This window comes from Molothrus ater, chromosome 5 (genome assembly GCF_012460135.2).
Source record: "Molothrus ater isolate BHLD 08-10-18 breed brown headed cowbird chromosome 5, BPBGC_Mater_1.1, whole genome shotgun sequence".
Classification (NCBI taxonomy): Eukaryota; Metazoa; Chordata; class Aves; order Passeriformes; family Icteridae; genus Molothrus; species Molothrus ater.
This window is the reverse complement of record NC_050482.2, coordinates 70,196,375-70,215,556: the sequence shown is the minus strand read 5'-3', so window position 1 is coordinate 70,215,556 and position 19,182 is coordinate 70,196,375. Positions and strand designations below refer to the sequence as shown.

The window sequence follows — 19,182 nt, the reverse complement described above, 5'->3', positions numbered from 1 at the left end:
GAACCTCAGGTTTCATATCAGACCATAAAGATTTGTCATGTTATCTTTCAAACACTTACTCTACATTTCTGTACTTATCCTTCTCTGGTAGTTTTATGGTTCAGTGAGCCATAAAATGAGCCTACTGAAGCATTCTAGACCATAATCTAGATTCTCTTCTGGTATAAAATTCTTTTGCTTCCCCTGAGGCATAAATGTTTTATTTTTCAGAAGGTCTTTCAATTAAGTGCTTCTAATCTATGTTGCAACAGTGTGAGTGAATACACAAAGCACAAGGACACAAACAAGAAAAAAAAAACCTTAAGCACTGTTAATGTAAGAACATTTAAATACCTCTCTGTTGTGTCCAGAGTCCTGGGGGTGGGTAAATCCTGTGCTGGATCTTCTGGAAATGTTGGTTACAGAAGCTTCCCCATTTCCACTTTCTTCTCTCACTTTTTGTCCAAATGGATAACTGTCTAAGAAGACAGGACTTGGAACATCCAGATTGTCAAAGCCAATCTGAAACTGCAGATTTGTGTTGCCCCTTTCCACATTAGAAACTGAATTTACACTATTCCTTCCATGCAGTTCTCTCTCGTGACTGTAGGGGTGGGAATCCGCCACAGAGAAGTTTCTGCAGTCAGGCAGTAAAGAAGGTCTGAAGCCAACCATTGGTGCCACTGTGCCTTGCTGCCAGTGAGGGATTGGAATTCCAGGGTAAAGCTCTCCATGAACAACCAGAGGATGACTGTAAAGATGCTGGTCAGGCACATTCTGACTGAAAAGTCCTGCTGGGAAAAATATTTCTTCATGATGATGTGGATGGGATGAACCATAAAAAAAAAATTCGTGGCTGACTTCATCAACTATTCGATCAAATCCCAGAGGGATGTCTCCATCGGAGCCAGAATGGCACTCTGGGTGAGATGCTTGGGGCCCAGGCTGTCCTGCACACAATTCACTGTGTGAGAAGGGCACCCTCCCAAAGCGTGCCATGGCTGACAGGGTGCCTTCAGCCCTTCTGCTCCTCAGGAAAGTCTCATTATAGTTCCAGGTCCAGAGAGCAAAGCTCACAACTGGAGCTGCATACCACTGGAATGAAGCACAGAATGGAAGTTAAATCCCAAAATAATTTATATAATGAAAGCACTACACTGCTTTGGTTTTTTTTTGTTTTAGAGCTTTCTCTAAAGAGTGGAAATATTTTCTTAATGTGGAGCTTGATCAGCTGTTGTCTGATCCTTTTTTCCAGACATATTATTATTTTTATAGTCAAGATAATAAAAACGAATTACTAATTTTATTATTATCATCCTTGACTCGTAAATAATAGCAACAGGGATGCCTGAAACAGCTGATCTAAATATTAAATACTAATTCTGATTAATAATAAAGAAAATCTCTATGTTTTTCCCCCATAGTTTCTACACTTGGATAGCACACAATGCTGGAAGGAAGAGTTTGTATTAATTGTTGTCACTTTCATTCACTTTTTTTTTTTGTGCCTCCGGTTGTCTTCATATTCACTTCTTATCTTGTAATCAGGTGAAGAAAGTTAAGTCAAAGAATATAGAAGACATGGACCTCTAATTAATATTCCCCAAAAGCTAGGATACGGCATATATAAAGGAAAAAAATATATATATCAATAAATGTCAGCCTTTTTTTGTTTCTTGTTTTACAGAAGAAATTTAATCTTCAAAGCCTGAGGCTGGCCTTTTTTAGCAAATTAACAGGCAAGAGCATGAATTTTGCAGCTCCATCCTTAATGTTGTTACTAGAAAACTTCCTGATCTGATTTTGGCATGTGCCAAGTATTCCTATGGTTCAGGTGGCAGCATGCACTGGGAACTGCTGTCAGCAGGCATGAGGATAAATTTTTTAGGAAGGGAGTTTAGTTCTACAGCCAAAGTCTATTCTAGGCCATTTGCCCTAAAGGCCTTAGCCTGTTTCATTTACTGATACAGATGTAGCCTAAAAGCCACAGAACAGCAATACCACACACTGCACACAGTTGGGTATTTATCACCTAAAAGAAACAGAGACATCTGACTTAATAATTCAATACAAAAATGTATTCCCCAGCAGAAGAAAAAACAAAAGCTGTTGAGCTAAAAGGTGTGCTCCGAAATTGTTAAAGCTTAGCTCCACAAATAGATTTTCCATTAAGTCCTCAAGATACTGTATTTGTTTAGATAACAGCACCTTGCAATGAAAATCTGTGTTACAATGGAAGGTATCCCAATTTTATTTATTTTTGTTTCATTTCAAGTCAAACTCTAGGTGACATAAGCTTCTGTCACACACAGTATGGAATGAGAAATGAAATGAGAACTTAAACAGGCTGAAATAAAACCTGCAACCCAGAGGCTGAACTACTGTTTCAAACACTCCACTTAGTAATTCCATGTGTTGCATGCTTTGGTTTGCTTTAACTGTGTTGGAAAAAACCCCACATTTATGAAATTACACTAGGCCAGATAACCAAAATTATACATACCACTTTGAATGGTGATAAAATGCAATTACAGTTTTGTAGCTTTCTCTCAGAATGAATGCTAAGTTGACTATTTTTAGAGAAAAATGACACCATTAAAAAAAAAAAGAATAACGAAAAAGTTTCTTGTAGAAAATTGTCCTAATTTAAAACTTTCTTTGTTTTTCATTTCTGCAGCAGATAAATAAAAGAAAGAAAACAAGAAAGAAAATTATATAGCCATTATATAAAGAAGTATGAGGTCTTCCATTCTTTTTTTAACCCATCTCGAAAATTTCAACATTTCAGGAAGAAATAGAAGATAAAATAATGAAATCTCCCTCCATTTCCATCTTCCTTAAAAAAGCTTGGCTGTCTGGAAGACTGCAAGGCATAAAAAATACCTTTTACACCCTTTCAACTGTTCCTAAAATATTTTCCTTGCATTTCAAACAAATTCTGTTTGTGATGGCACATAAATACCTAACATCAAACCTTGAACAGGCTGTGACCTCTGCTCAGAAGCATCTTGTGCCTTTCATAAGGGCTTATCTTTAAAACTGACCCTGAGAAAGGAGGCTCAGCATGCCATGGTGCAAATCTCCATGGTGTAAGTCCTGCTAGTCCTGGCTCTGCATTTGGGCCAACTCTTCACCCTTTTCAAAACAGTACACAAAGGTCAGGGAAGGATCTGGCTCTTTGCCAGCCACTATTTCACCTTCTGAGTCTTGTCAAGTGCATTGATAAAACAATTTGCAAAAATCACGAAGGAGGCAACATTTACATGAATATTTTATAAAACATCCAAGTTTTTGGTTTGGTTGTTTTTTTTTTTGCCTTGTGGTTTCTCAATCCAAATTTAATTTTGGAGGGTTTGGCTTTTTCCACCCACAGCTATGAAGCCCTCCTTGTCCATTTGAATGACAGCTGTATGTTCACATAATGGTGTGGTTCTGGGATCAGGGGTTTTAAGGAAGAATCCCAACCAGTACTGTAAAATAACCACTACAAATCAAGAGACTTGAGAGTCTCACAGCATCGCAAGCACCATGCAAGCACACAAAACCACTTTCTACATGTGGCCATGCCCGTGAATCCTCCTAAAAAAGCTTGGCACTCTGCGGGCGCAATTTTCGCTTTTACAGGTCCCAGGAGGAGATGACTGGGGCACTTGCTAAGCAGTAAGAATATCTGTTGCAACTCCTTACCTGAAACACAATTTTTTAGAAGGATATAGAGCCTCCTGTGCCTTCCTCACAGACATTTTCAGGTGACCTATGTGCTTTCAGTATCAAGGGGGTGTAACTTTTCCATTCGGAGCTTTCCTTCCTGCTTAACCGGTTTATGGCGGTGATGATTCTCTTCCCAAGGCATCCCTCAGGGAAAATTCAAACTGCAGTAGCAATAAAAAGCTAACACCTTATCTATTCTCCTTCTCAATTTGGAAACCCAACCATACTTTTTTATTTTTTTAATATATATATGGTGGCAGATTATCTTGCACTTTCAGTGCGAGTTTCCAACATGCTTAAATAACAACTTCATTAAAGGGAAAGAATTGCCTCTTAGGAAGATTTCTGCACAAGAATAGGAGTAAAATTTTTCTCTATTCCTGCTCCAATAGGAGCCTCCAGCTCCAGTCACAGGGGAGGGGGACAGTACAAACCTCTGATGGCTGAGTGGCCCTCTGGCTTTGGCTCCTCAGTGTGCAGAGCTGGGAGAACACAATAGTGGAAGAACGTCCCTTATTCTGGGATATTTCCCAGGGACCACAGAGGACTTGTCTCCCTGCAAAGGGCCTGAAGAGCTGCATTAAACACAGCACTGGCCACGTCCATCTTCCACAACCTCAAAGAGCCCAGTGCCCTCCATAAAAGGGAGCAGCAGAGGCTGCTCCAGACACAACACAGAGGGAGTTCCCTCAGGGACCACTTGCCTTCACACTTCATACCATTCCTTAAAAAGTTAGAAATTGCTCCACTCAAGTGGCTATTCAGAATTCAAGCAAAATCCCAAGGTTGCAACAGGCAAGGAAATATCCTCAGAAAGAGGGAGGGAGGAAGGGTCAAGAGTATGTCAGTTATATAAAGCCATGCAATAAAACTGAACAGATTAGGATAAAGCATATAAAGTTAATTATTAATAGCTGATATCTTATATCTGATAAACTGAAGTTATAATTTGATAAAATTAGCACTTTTACTTTTGATAAAATTACAGGAAAAAGGCCTGGCCTTGAAAGCATAAAAGCTGTCAGTGATGTCAGTGTGATTTAAAAGCAATTAGGGACAAAACTTATTTCAGTTGGTGAAAGGTGATGCATTTTTTGTCATATATTCTCCATATACTCTCTTTAAATGTCAGCTTGCCCCACGAGCTATTTGGTGGGATTTGTGCTGTACCATCCTCGTTTCCAGTGATTACTGTGAGGTGATCCTGAGAGAGAGGAACACACCAGTTTTAGGAGCTGCCATTTCAGAGTTTCTGCCAGTGTGGTGTTGCTTCACCTTACAGGGATTGGACACAGCTGAAGGAGGAGGAGGATTGGGAAAACAGGAAATACTCATGGGAAGAGCTCATGTTCCAAGCACACACAGAAGGCTGTAAATAAAAACTGAGCTGGGACCTCTCTCCCCATGGTGATTTCCAGGAGAAGCCAATGAGGGTTTTTCTTGAGAAACTGAATATTTTCAGAATTTTCCCAGGCTTTTAGGTGGCTATTTCCTGTTTCATGCTTCCCATTAAAGCAGCAGACAGGGAACTGCTGAGTCACTTTCTAGCCTCACTCCTCCTGGAGCTGCCAAGAATCGCTTCCTCCTCTTTTGCTGGCATGTGGGACAAAATTTCCAGAGACACAGAAAACCAGACAGTCCCTGGGATGTTCCCTTCCCCTCTTTAGACATTCTCACTGCTCCACCAGCTGGCAGGAGCCACAGCTTGCTCAGGTTAATATTAAATAAAATAATTCGATTTAGCTGTGCACGAGTGTGCTCTTTGGAGCCAGGGCTGATAAAGAGCTGGCAAAACAATCATTCCACACCCCCCAGGATGAAGCACAAGATCTTCAGCAGGTTTTACTCACAGGGTTGCTTCACAGGCAGTGTGAAGTTTCTGAAACAGCACTCTTGCCTTTGGAGCCTGCAGGCTTCCAGTAATAACAGGCTTGCACAGGGAATGCAGCAAAGTGTTTTAGCAATCCGTGGGGATGGAAAACTGGCTGAACAGAGAGCCAGTGAGGAAACTGCTCCGTTTCATAAGAAATCCATCCTCTGTGCTCCTATTCTCCAGTGCCACCTACTGTCACTTCCCAAAACTGTGCGGCAGGGACAGAGATCGCTGTGTCTGAGCTTTATAATTTTATCCATCACCATCCCTGACAAGTATGGTCGCTCTCAGAAAGCTGTTCTTTGTGGGAAAGATTGATGATTCTTGAGGTCCTGCCTCTCCTGGAGCAACGCTCCAAAGTTATTGCTGCACCAAAGGGATGGCAAAGTGTCAGCAAAACTATAGAGATAGATCAGGGCTTTTCCATGTGCTGGCAAAAAAAACCAAAAAAAAAACCAAAAAAAAAACCCAAACAAACCAAACCCCCCCCCCCCCAAAAAAAAAAAAAAAAAGCCAGGATGTTGTGTTTAAGTAGCAGATGAATAAGAATACTGGCTAAAGAAAAAGAACCTAAAAATAGGTTGTTTTTTATTACAGTCCCTTTTTTCTTTCTCACAAGTTTCATCAAGCAGGGGTTGTGCCCTCCTACCTATTTAGTAAAACCCAGTAGAGTAGGTGCTGCTGGGCAAAGAAAATAAGAGTTGCAACAGACACAATACAGTGGCTGAGTCATTACAATGATTCATCAGTGAAGGAGACATTTGTTGGAAAGGGCAAGAAGGACTTTTCAGTTCTGAAAACACTCCTCACCCTCTATTTACTCACCCAGAACACGAAAGGGAAAGGACAAAGAGGAAGGAGGGGGTGGGGAGCAAAGTTCCAATTTTCTAAGAAGAACAAATTGAAAAAAAAAAGGAAAGTTTAACATAAAAAACATTTTTACAGGCTCTGCTGACACCTCCATCTAATATACAAAGTTACTAAGTTACCAACACCTCCTGAGGTTTGAAATAGGCTGTTGTGAAAGATCAACCTCCACAGCCTGCACAGCCAGCAAGGACTAAATGTAGCCTACAGAATTTAATCTCTCCTTTTATTTGAACATCTTTTGTACTTTGATCCTCTGAAAGGAACAGCGCCCTTCAACAGCCTTGTTTCTGGCAAAAACAATTACTCTGGCTGAAAGAAAAAAATTAAATAATCAAATAAATCTCTGAAAAAAATTAGGTGCTGGAATGGAGAACAGTCTTAGTGTATATTAAAATATGCAGCTGAAATAAGGCAAGCAGGCAATTTATTATATGTGTACACACAGATACACACATATATGAAGGTTTATATATATGTATCTAAACACATGCATATGCATACAAGTATATATATGTGAGCACTTACATACATAGATCTCTCTATAAAAGCCTAAAATAGGTATATACATAGAAACACCTATTAAATGCTAAGGGACCCAAGAAGAGAGCTTAAATGATTCAGAAAAGAGATCAACCCACAAGTTTCAGCTCAAAGCGAAAAACCCTGAAGCTGACGAGTGCTTAAAGCCAAAGCTCTTGCTCATAAGGTTTCATAAATTTCACTTTTTTTTCCCTTTCAATTTATCTTACCTTCTCTGTTTTTTCCACCCTTTTCCTATGCTATTCTTTTCCTTTTCCCACTCCAGTGTGGCTGCTCAGCAGCTTTCTGGGGAACTGGCTTTGTCATTCCAGGGTGTTCAATAGGGTTTGTTGACCTTCTAGAACCTGTTCACACCACAGACTGTACAAAGATAAAAACACTCTTGTGTTTTGCACTGGTACACTGGTGAGATATGTTGTGTTTAAGCAACAGATGAATAAGAATATTGGTTTGAAAAAAAATAAAATGCTTGGAACTTCTGCAAGGCTGCCAGAGCAGAAGGAGGGCAAAGAGCCCCCCAAAGGACAGAGCTCAACCAGCTGCTCTGGCAGACCAGAGCTCTACTGTCTTTACCAAAAATAATAATTCCTTAAGCATAAGAGCATCTCTATTTGCCATATTGCCCATATTGCAGCAGCTTAAATAATATAATCCTTCTGAATTCTCCCTGAACTTCTTGCAAATGGTCAGCTTCTTTTATCTTTCTTCTGACTTCAATTTTACTGTCATAATCTCTCATAAGACAATTGAAACTGTTGCTTTAAAAAACCAAACAAACATGCAAAAAACCACAAACATATGGCTTTTATTAAAAAAAAAAAAAGTTTGTGGGTGTATATATAATTTTTAAACCAACTGAACAACATTCCTTATATGCAATTCAGGATATAAAGCATCTGCTTAGATAGCTAATTTGGCTGCATACTTAGGTTGCCTGTGCATGCCAGCAAAGCATTCATTACTGTTTTCATTACAACTTTACCTGCAGCATGAAAGCCAACAATAATTTACTTAACTTTTAACATAAATAATGCAAAGGAATGGCTTACCTGCAATAAAACATATTTCTGCAAACTCCTGTGTGGAAATCAGGCTCACAGCAGCCCTCCACCACAATTGGACTGGTTGGCAAAGAGGCACTTGCAGAGGTGAGAATACAGCTTCATCTGTCACCCCAAAGCACCTTCCCCACCTACGGGACACACACACACATTATTCTAAAACAGCAAATGCTCTCTGCTGTGTCAGGCTGCTGGTGGTCCAATTAATGATGGTTTTGTGTATATGAGCCAGGAGTGCAGCAAGGAGGACCCTGCTCATTGTCCATCTAGAATTAACCAGGTGACATGAATTCCCTGCAGCTGGACACTCACACTGTGGCACTCCTGCAGTGATGAACATCCACCCTGCTCCACACCAAAGGTGTCAGAACCCAGGACATTCCTCTGGCTGCCCTGGAGGACTTGACACCCTGGCAGGGGGCTCAAAGACCTTGGCACGGAGTCACAAACACCTGTGCCTTTGATTTTAACCCATGGAAACAATTACCAACTTTGTGTGAAGAGTTACAAGCCACAAGGGTTTGAGTAGAATGATAGTGAATTAGTCACAGGGTGAAAATGTAGAATATTGGGGATTTAGAATGGGGGCTCAAGAGGTAAGATGGATGAATCTGGGCATGTTCTGTCCTTCCTCTTCTTGCCCTCCATCTTCTGCTGTGATGGTGGTACTTGTGGACTGGTTTAGAGTAGAGACAGACTGTCTAACATAGGTGATAGGGATTGGAAAATTATTGTAAATTAAGTACACGTAGTTCTTAATATAAAAAGCCAACACCACCCCAAGGGTGGTCACTGTGCCGCAAACCAACCTGCTGGACAGACCTCAGCAGGCTCAGAGAAAGAATGGAATAGATAAGAGAAAATAAACAACCCTGAAAAGCAGAGTTGAGGAATTTCAACTTCATCTTTGAGCACGGGACTGGGAAAAAAGTGACTTTCTAACACTGTTGGGGGTCATCTCAACCACAGAAACCCGAGACAAAGGCACTCATCCCACTGCAGCAGCCACCACCTGGATTTGTGCTCTGCCCTGCACTGCTCTGAGGAGACATGACCACTGACTGCAGGGAATGCTCCCAGAGCTTCCTGGCTCTTTCCCTTGCTCCCGTAACTCTGGTGAAGACTGTGTCTCGTCCTCTCCATGTTTATGGAGTCAGTGCAGGTGATTTTGAAAGCATGCATGATATAATAAAAACAGTTTGAAGCCTTCTGAAAATGGCGTGTTGCTTCGTATTATGACCATCTTGGCCATGACACATCTGCACCCATTCCACAGCCCTTGGAAAACCCTCATTCAAAGAGCTCAACAGTCTCTGCACAGACAGTAATTCCTGGTGCTTTTGGGTGGGGGTAATTACTGCAAAAGAAACAAATAGTAGCATCCATCACCTTGGCCTGGAAGATGGCCAAAAGCACCTGTACTGAGCCCATGAACATGGAGAGGAGGAGACACAATCTTCACCAGAGTTACTGGGGTGAGTGAAAGAGCCAGGAAGCTCTGGGAGCATTCCCTGCAGTCAGTGGTCATGTCCTGTCACCCCTGCCCCACCAGTCTGTGCACAGCTCGTTTCACCCTCCTTTGTGGCTCATGCAAAGCAAGAAACCTCAGTTTAGAAGAAGCTTTAGGCCAGGGGTGGTGACCCTGCTATGAAGAGCTACATCACAAGCAGCTCAACCATCTCCTCCTTTCCCAAGTAGATGCTGACCTTGCCAGACCCACCTGATCCCAAGCAGGAGAACATTTCACTGCTCCTTCCAGTTCTGGCAGTGTGGGAGCTGTCCTGATGTCCCAGACACCTGACTGCAAACAAACCTGCTCTATTCAGGTCAAACATGACCCTGGGCTGTGCCTGAAAGCAAATGAACACACAACTTTCTGCCATTTCAGGTCTCATTAAGGGCTGCTTGGGTGGTTTTAAGGAGGAGGGGACAGAAATTTCAGGATATAAAACAAGCCATCTGACCCCATAGGTTGGGAGCTGAAGGAAAATACCAAAAAACAACAAAAGAAACATGAGAAAACTTAAATGCACTTGACATTCAGGAGCTGAGGTGTCATCTCAGGCTGTGCTTAGGCCCCCAGGACTTGGTCTAAAATAAGATATCTGTTGTTCCACAGCAACATGTCCTTCCTTTGGGGTGTGGTGTCACAGCAGGTTATGGTCACTGAAGTTTGAGACTCTAAGCATGATTTATCTTGATCTGAAACCAAACCTCATCCAAAGGGCTCCTTGAACATCTGCACTTCCCTTGTGACTGTCTCAATTAACTGTGCCACGTCTGCATTATAGCACTGAGTCCTGAAAAACATCCAGACCCCCCAGGCTGAGGCTGGAGCCCACTCATAATAGACAGCACCCTCATAATGCACTTTTAGTGTCTACTGCAGCCCAGGAACAGCTCCCCATCCTTCACTTGGCTGATCTACTTTTATATCCTTGATTCAAATGGAGTTATGCAAACTTCATGTTTGCTATCAGGCTATGAAGAAGCCTATTGTAACCAGGATATGCTTTTCTTAGATGTAAATGTACATGCAAAATAGGAAGAGCTTTGATACTGAGATTTTTTTCCCCCTGAGGTTCAAGTATTTTATCATTTTAATAATATTCCATTTTCCTGATGCACTCATATTTAGAACATCTTTTGTATTAGCTCAGAGTATTATAATTCCTTCAGAATTCCTCTGGAGGGCACTATTACCATAACTATACAATTAGCTACAGCTGGATGTAATAGAGATAAACACTAAATAGCCTTGCTGGCAGGAGGCAGAGTGTCTTTTAACCCAGACATCTTCTTTACTGCTGCCTGGCTTGTTGCTCTGCTTTAGGGAGTATGGGAAACCTTAGTTACAAACAAGAAGAGAATTTAGAAATTGTAATTGGTGAAGTTCGTCTTGCAAAAAGGTGCTGTGGATTTGTTTGTTTGTTTTTCCCCCTATCATTATCTCTGTTAGCAAGTACTAGAATTTGCTATAACCACTCAAAGGCTTTGTAAAAGTGCTATTTCCCAAGACACAGGATGATTTGTGATATTTGGGGAGGGACGGAGGAGCTGATAACTTGTGGACTCTTCCTGCTCTCTTGCTCGTGTGAGATCAGTGATCCAATCTACTCCCTGTCCCACAGTGCCAAGCCAAGAGGATTTTAATCCATTCCTCCAGGATTTATAAAAGCCAGCACAACAAAGTGAGGGAAGGGTAATATTTTGGAGCCAAGAAAGACATTAGGACACACCAGGGTTTCTTAGAAGATGCTTTTTTTTTTTATTTTCTTTTTTCTTTTTTTTTTTTTTGTCAGAACTGAGCAGGAGTGATTATACCAAATTCTAGTACTTCCTAACAAAATAATGATAGGAAAAAAACTCAAACATATCCACAGCACCTTTTTTGCAAAACCAACTTCTACAATTCTGTTTTCTAAATTCTCTTCCCCTTTGTAACTGAGCTTTCCCATACTCCCTAAAGCAGAGGAACAACCCAGAAGTTGTGAAAGGAACTCACAGCTCACAGGAAAACTTTTGAAGCAGGAATAAACTCTCGAGAGCTTGGAAAGGTCAACTTGAAAATCTGTCTGATCCGGCTGCCCTCTTGTGAGCACGGAGTAGATTGCAAGATCATTTCACCAGAGTGCCCAGAGATTTCTTGAGCTAAAACCAGCGATGAGCTGCAATCCTCCAGGAGCTCTGGCTTGGGTGGGATTATTCCCTTCTGCATTTTCTGGGAAGCATCATGGTTATGTAGAGAAAAAAATATTTTCTTTACTTTGATTTTGCGACTTCCTCATGTTCCTTTTCCTTTTATATTGCACAGATAGTTAGCTCATCTATTTCCCAATTAGAATAGAAATTGTTCAAGTGGGTGAAATGCTTGTTTGAGACTTATGAGGGTCTTGGGATATTATATCATGTAGGAAAAAAATATACTGATACACTCTGGTTTTAATTAGGCCATCAAACAAAGAAAAGAAGGAAGGGTATATTTCAGTTATGGCAGGAATAATGTACAAACGATCTGCTATTACTGAGGAAGAATCAGCAAAATGAAAAAAAGCCAAAAACAACAAACAGAAAAAAACAAGAATATTCCCCCCCCCCAAAAAAACAAACAAAAAAACCCAAACCCAGAATAAAATCTATTAGAACAAAAATAAATAGACTGTTTGAGTTAAGTTGTTGTGAACTTAAGTTTGGATCTGCATTGGTGTTTTCAATTAGTAAAAAAATCATCTTTGCTCACTTTTATTGATTCCTTCCACATTTCAGCCTGAATTCTCATTTATTAACTATCCCCCAATTCAAAGACAGTCCCCATACCTGTGTTTTGTTTCAGGATCTTTCCTCCTTCACAATACCTGCATTGCCACACTGACACTCACAGCTTCTCCTCTTAATCACTCCCCTCCAACAGCAATTGAAGCATTTTGGTTTAGATTAAAGATTTTTAAAAGCATAAAAACAAACTACATGAACTTTTCAAATAGATGTAAGAGAGAGAAAAGGAAAAAAAAATAAAAGATAGGTCAGATTTTGGCTAGACCAACCTTGACATTGTCCTTTTAAAGCACTCCCCAGGCAGCTTTAACTTTTGCAAGCAGCCTCTCACCCCAGGGCCCAGTCAGGCTGGCAGGATGGCAGAGGTCAGCATTTCACATGAATGAACAATTTCTCCAATGTCTAAGGCAAGCATTCAGCTACCTCTCTCTCTTTTCACCTGTCCTTTAAAGTTTAAACTGAGACTATCACTGTGCACAATGCAAGGAAAATCCCTCTTTCCATTAACCCTTTGAACCCTCAGGACAGGAGTGATACCCTGAGTTTGAAACTGAGACAGAGACACAGGACTCCTGTCTCTGTCCCCGCTTTTTTTCCCATCTGTCACTGTCATATTTTCTGAAAAATCCCTTAGCCAGGATTTCTTCTCCTGGAAAGCTGAGAAGCTCCAGCTTCTCCATGTTTTGCTGTTTTGGAATGTGATTTGGAGAATTGTTTACCCAGCATGTGAATTGTTTTTAATTAATGGCCAATCACAGCCAGCTGTGTCAGACTCTCTGAGTCTGTCATGAGTTTTTTATCATTCCTTTTCTAGCCTTCTGATGGCTTCTCTTTCTTTAGTGTAGTTTTAGTATATTAATCTAACATGATATGATAACATGACATAACACAACATAACCATAAAATAACATATGATAATATAATAAAATAAAATAAAAATAAAAAATAAATTAGAAAAAGAAAATAAAAAAAGAAAATAAAGTAAAAATAAAACCAAAATTAAATTAAAAATAAAACAAAAATATAAATAAAAAATAAAATAAAAATAAAATAAATTAAAAACAACAAAAATTTATAATAAAATAAAAATAAACAAAAATAAAGAATTTAACAAAATAATATAATAAAATATATAAAATATAATAAAATAAAAAATAAAAAATAGAATAAAATATACTAAAATATAATATACTAAAATATACTATAATGTAATCTATCAGCCTTCTAAGAACTCGATGTCAATTCTCATCTCTCACCCCATCCTGGGGTCCCTCACAACAACACCCCAGCAATTTATAAATTAATCACCACACCCATCCATGTAATTTCCCTTGCAAACAAATCTCTCATTGTCTCTCTCACTCAACCACCAGAATCCTGCAGAGCATTCCAAGTGTGAGCACATGCTCACAGGTGCAGTACCCAGATTCACTTTTGGGATCAAACATTTCTTTCTGCCTCAAATGTGACTGGCACTTGCTCATCAAGGCACCAAGCAATTCACAGAAATCTTCCCAAACTCAAAGGGGCTCACAGTGGTGACCCATCTACAGGCCTTAATCAAAGATGTAAATCTTTGCTCCTAAAATCCAGGAAACAAGCATCTTACCTGTTATTAGCTGAACGATCCAAATGGGTATGGAAGCAGAGTTATCTGACCAAATTCTCTGCACAGCTCTTAGAATGTAACCTCTGGGACTTTGGTTCAAGCTCAGTGTTGAAGTAAACTGGAAAGAAGAAAGCAGAAGGAATTCTGGATTAGGAAACCTGCACTGGCTTTGATGTGTGCTCACATAAACAGTCAACTTCTGCACTCCCAAAATTCCAAACTCAGATCCCATTTCTCTGGCTTAGGCTAGCTCTGCCTTAAACTGGTGTGCAATTTTTCATGGCAAAAAAAACCCCACCAAAACCATCCAGAAACAAACTCTGGGCACCTATTAAATAGAAAAAAATGATCCAACAAGTTTTGATGCACAGCTTAGACAGATTAAGAAGGCTAAGTAAATAGTGAAGGAGAAGTTTGGACCTCACAAACTACTTTACAGCATTTAGGACAGCCATAAGATAATTTTGTGGTCCCTGGAGCCACATGCTGATGACTGCCACCTCAAGTTCCCCGCACAAGAAGTGCCCACAGCAGGCCATCAACTGAGTAGAAACTGTGGCTGTGAAACAAACCCATTGCTCCTGAGTTCTAGATTTTCCTAAGAGCCATTGCGGTCCCTGCTTTTGCACTCAAAGAAAAGATTTAAAGCAGATAAAATTATCAAAGGGCAGTGAGACCTGAATTTATGACAAGAAAGGGTTAAGAAATTCTGAATTTCTGAGCACCCAACACACCCAATCTTTTCAACAGCTGTGTAACTAAAATGCTGAAATGTGCAGGATTAAGCATAAACCTGAGATTTCATTGCACAGAGCACCACTTTGGTTTTTCCAGGCAGGAGACCGCAGCTGAGTAGACTACAGTCAAGCACTGGATATGCATCTACTTGGACAAATATACCAAAAGAAGAAAGATGGAATAGAGCATTGTGCCCCTTTCAGATAACAAGAGAGAAGCTTAAGTCACGCTGATGCTGATAAGCCTAAACCACCAAAAAAACCCACCCAACAAACTATCTTGCATTGTATTTTTTTATATTCAAGCATTTCTGTGTTCCTGTCACATTGCTCTTTCCCCCACATCTGAACTGATAAACTCTATGAACTTCAGAAACTTTGCAGGAAGAGCTGTGAGGTTTCAGGGCCCCCTCATTCCTTTATTTGTCAAAAGACAAAAGTTTGTGATCCATCCAAATCTCTGAGGGCTGAACTGCAGGGAGAATTCCCTGGAGCCTGGCCTGGAGGGGCTGTTGCTTCAGTGAATTCAATTTTTTCAGGGTATTAAAAACTGAGAAAGTAAAACAGATGACAGGCACTGAGGGTGGAATTCTATCTCCAGAGGAGTTTAATGGGGCTTTGTGCCACTGTCTTCACACAGGCCAGGATTTTAACCCTGCTTCAGGGAACAGGGCAGAAAAATGCTACACAAAATTTAAACACTTCTTTTGTAAGGCTGAGTTTGGTAGTAAAATTCAAATGATGATACTGCCTTCTCCTGAAAACACTTCTGACGTACAAAAAGTTTTTTGATCCTCTGTCTTATCCTCAGAGAAGAAAATGAGGAGAAATGTAGAAGACTTCTGCATTTAATTTCAACTCATGTCTCTGTCTCTCTGCGAGCCTCTCAGGAACCCTGGGCCAGTCCCGAGTCGGCAGACACCGGGGGGAGCAGCCCCAACATGGCGGACAGCAGGGAGACACTCTCTGTGTGTGCCCCGAGGGTGCTGAGGGCACCTGGGCTGGGGGGAGACACTCTCTGTGTGTGCCCCGAGGGTGCTGAGGGCACCTGGGCTGGGGGGAGACACTCTCTGTGCCCCGAGGGTGCTGAGGGCACCTGGGCTGGGCACCTGTGCAGCACAAGAGACACCAGAGACATCGGTAGAAGAGAAAGGGCCGACTCTTAGCAGGGGTTAATCCAAGGTTTTATTAGGATCCCAAAAGAGCTCCTGCACCTCAGGGGCCTCCTGCCGAGAGCCCCGGGAGATGTGCCAAGGTTACATTTAAAGGGAGGTGGAAACCCAAAGTAGATAACATTTTACCAACCAATAAGTAACTCTAAGGGATGGGTACTGGGGGACAGACATATAGGACAGCGTATGGGGCAAGGCTTGGGGGGCTGACCCCTGGCCTCTGGCTGATCACTCGATGACCTGGACCGAAACTTCTGGATGGAGGGATGGGATGCTGAGTGATTGACAGAGAGCCAGGGTGGGGGTTTGGGGATGATCTCATCCCGGGAGAGGGATAACACAGGTAAAGGGAGGGGAGTACAGTCTGGGATAAACCATTTGGGAAAAATATGGGGATACAAAACAAAACTACTTCAAAATATTACAAAATATAAAAACACACTACAACAAACTCAAATATAATTTCATTTTTCTGAATATTTTACCTTGATCTCAGTGGCATGCTTTGCATATTAAGATATATGCAGTCTTAATACTGCCAGATGTGGGGAAGAAGGGAAATTAAGAAAGAAAAAGGGCAACAAATAAACCAGGCAAAGCCACGTGGCAATGGATCAAAAAATCCAAAGCAAAGAACAGCAAATAAGTATGGGAGCAAAGGAGAAAGTCATCAAAGAGGGCAGTAGAGGATGGAAAGAGAAATAAGCAGAGGAAGGAAGGCATTATCTAAAGCAGAAGTGAAATGGAGGCAAAAAAAAAATTAAAACAGAAAGACACCACAGAAATTGAAAACAAACAGATGAATGATGAAAATGGCATATGGAGAAGAATAAGGGAAGCAAAGGAGCTGAAGCAGGGAAAAAGAACAGAAGGACACCACTTCTCTGGGAATACATTTAGTTGCCATCAGGAGGTGACTGCCCTTAGAGGACTAAATTCCCTTAAGGGAATTAAGGGAAAAGAGCCCCACACTGCCCCAGCCCCACAGAGCACCACAGCTCCTGAGGAACAGCAGTACAAGCTGCCCTTCAATGCTCTTAACCTCTCTCTGGGCTGGCAGGGTTTCTCTCTTCTGTGCTTTTCTCCAACATTTTTGCCAACCTCACTTCACCTCCTGAGCTGTCTCCTTCCTGCTTCTCCCTCTGCACCTTTTTTCCTGGATATTTTGCACCTTGATTCAAAAGAACAACTGCAATAAGTGCTTGTTTCCATCCAGCAGTGACTAAATGAAGGATGGCATCATATCCACAGAAACTACAGAACCATTCTAAGGGAAGGAAAGTGCATCAAGAAGAAAAAAAAAACCACGAATAAAAAAAGCTCAGTGCAATTCAATATTTTGAAGGAAGTTCAGTGAGCTGCTTCTGCACAGCAGGCCCTTAGCAAGAACTCTTCCTGGTCCATTTTTGGCTGTAAAGAAAGGAAAGCAAAGCAGATTTGGAGTAGCAATGGAGCACTTCAAGAATTCATGCTGTGGTGGATTCACGGTGAATGCAATGCTTTAAATGTCATTTATTTGAGTTCCTGATTAGCAGCCATCCTGTAAAACCAGGGCCAAGACCATGACCCTTGGTTTGGGATTTTGGGCTGAGCAATGCTCTATCAGTTGATGCACTGTACTAATGCAGCTTTAACTTTCACACTGGGTTTGGTTCATAACAGGTGGATTTGAGGGGCAGGAGTGGAGCTAATTAAGACTTTTTTTCCTTCTTGAATGAAGCCCTGATTGGGGTGGCTCATGCTGGGACTCTGCACAACATGGGTAATGCTCTCTGTTTCAGTGATATCTGTTACAGATGAAATTGATGTCTCCCCACAGTAAAGCAACTTTATAAATAGAATAAAGTCTGTTTCTCTCACTGGGCAGAGCTCTGGAAGGACAGGAAAATCAGCTTAGTCATGGGCAGAACTAGCACCATTCTCATGGTGAGTGCTCCTGGATGGAGATAACTTCACATTTTTCAGCTCATCTCTGTTATCTGATTAAATTTTTAACCTTTCAAACCCAAAACCTTTGTTAGAGTATAGAACTTGCTAGACTACTTATTCCACCACAAAAGTTCTTAAGTTCTATAAGGGCTTTCCTAGTCAAAAAACCAAACCAATCAACCAAAAATGTAACAAACAAGCAAAAGGTAAAAACTGTAAACAAAACGTAACAAACAAAAAGTAAAAAACAAAATGAAAAAACAAAAACAAATGAATCAAACAAAAATGTAACCAACAATACATAAAAATGTAAACAAAGTGCAGACCAAACAAAATGTAAAAAACAAAAAACCAAACAAAAATGTAAAAATGTAAACAAAATGTGATAAACAAACAAAATATAAAAAAGAAAAAAACCCAAAACGAACCAAACAAAAATGTAACAAACATAAAATGTAAACAAAGTGCAAAAAACCAAAATGTAAACAAACAAAAACCAAACCAACCAATCAAAAATGTAACAAACAAGCAAAATGTAAATACCCCACAAACCAACCAAACAAAAATGTAACAAACAAAATCCAACCCAAGGAAAAAAAGCACCCCAGATGATGATTACATTGAGGCAGAGTGTGAATCAGCAATGCATTGTATTATCCTGGGAGACCTTAAAAAGAGCAAACAAGGAAACAAAAGCATGTAGAAAAATACTTTAGAGCACTTTCACATGAATCAAGCATTTCCCCAAAAAGGAAACCAGAAAAGGACTGCAGTCCTGACCGTGGAAGTGAGGATTAAACAGGGGAAAATTTGGGCAAGTGAAAAATTACAAGCATGATGTGTAAAATATTCTGACAGCTGGACAAAAAGGAAGCTCCACTGCTCCAAGTCCAAGGAGAGAGTCCAGCTGTGCAAGCAGAGCTTTTCAAATTGCCTGGCAGGGATGAAGCAGTGACCAGCTTTCCCCACAAAGGAGGTGGAAATGCAGCATCCACCCACACTCATTTCTCCTTGTGCTGCTGGAGTTGCCCAGCTGGCCCACACGTGGCCCCTGAGCTGAACACTTATCACACTGTAAGCTCTGGAAATATTGCAGTTTTCCAGTTAAAACATTCCAGGCAAGCATCAAAGCCATGGACAAAGGGAACTGCTAAGCATGAAAAGCAATCATTGCTAAAAACATAACTTAGAGCAGAGGAGGGGATAGGCTTTAAACATCAGGGATTACAGACTTTAAATTCAAGTAAAAAAGGACATTAATAACTATCATCTTTACACTCCATGATTTCTACATACAATTCAAAGGACATCCCCTCAGTGTATGCTGTGCCAATCAAACTTACTGTGGACTGCTCTCAGTGCTCCTCAGAAAAAGCCATGGACATGCAGAAGCAGCAGGCAAAGTTCTCCCTTCTCTGCCAGGCTC

The 19,182-nt window shown here is 40.8% G+C and overlaps 1 protein-coding gene across 1 annotated transcript in view; it reads right to left on the bottom strand.

Moving 5' to 3' along the window:
• Positions 1-1,041, bottom strand: part of PIK3C2G (phosphatidylinositol-4-phosphate 3-kinase catalytic subunit type 2 gamma) — a 190,033-nt gene extending 188,992 nt beyond the window's left edge. Inside the window, exon 1 of the mRNA XM_036401795.2 lies at positions 334-1,041. Within this exon, the coding sequence (XP_036257688.1) occupies positions 334-978 (645 nt within the window). The 5' untranslated portion in view covers positions 979-1,041. The remainder of the gene's footprint in view (positions 1-333) is intronic.
• Between the last annotated feature and the right edge of the window lie 18,141 nt (positions 1,042-19,182).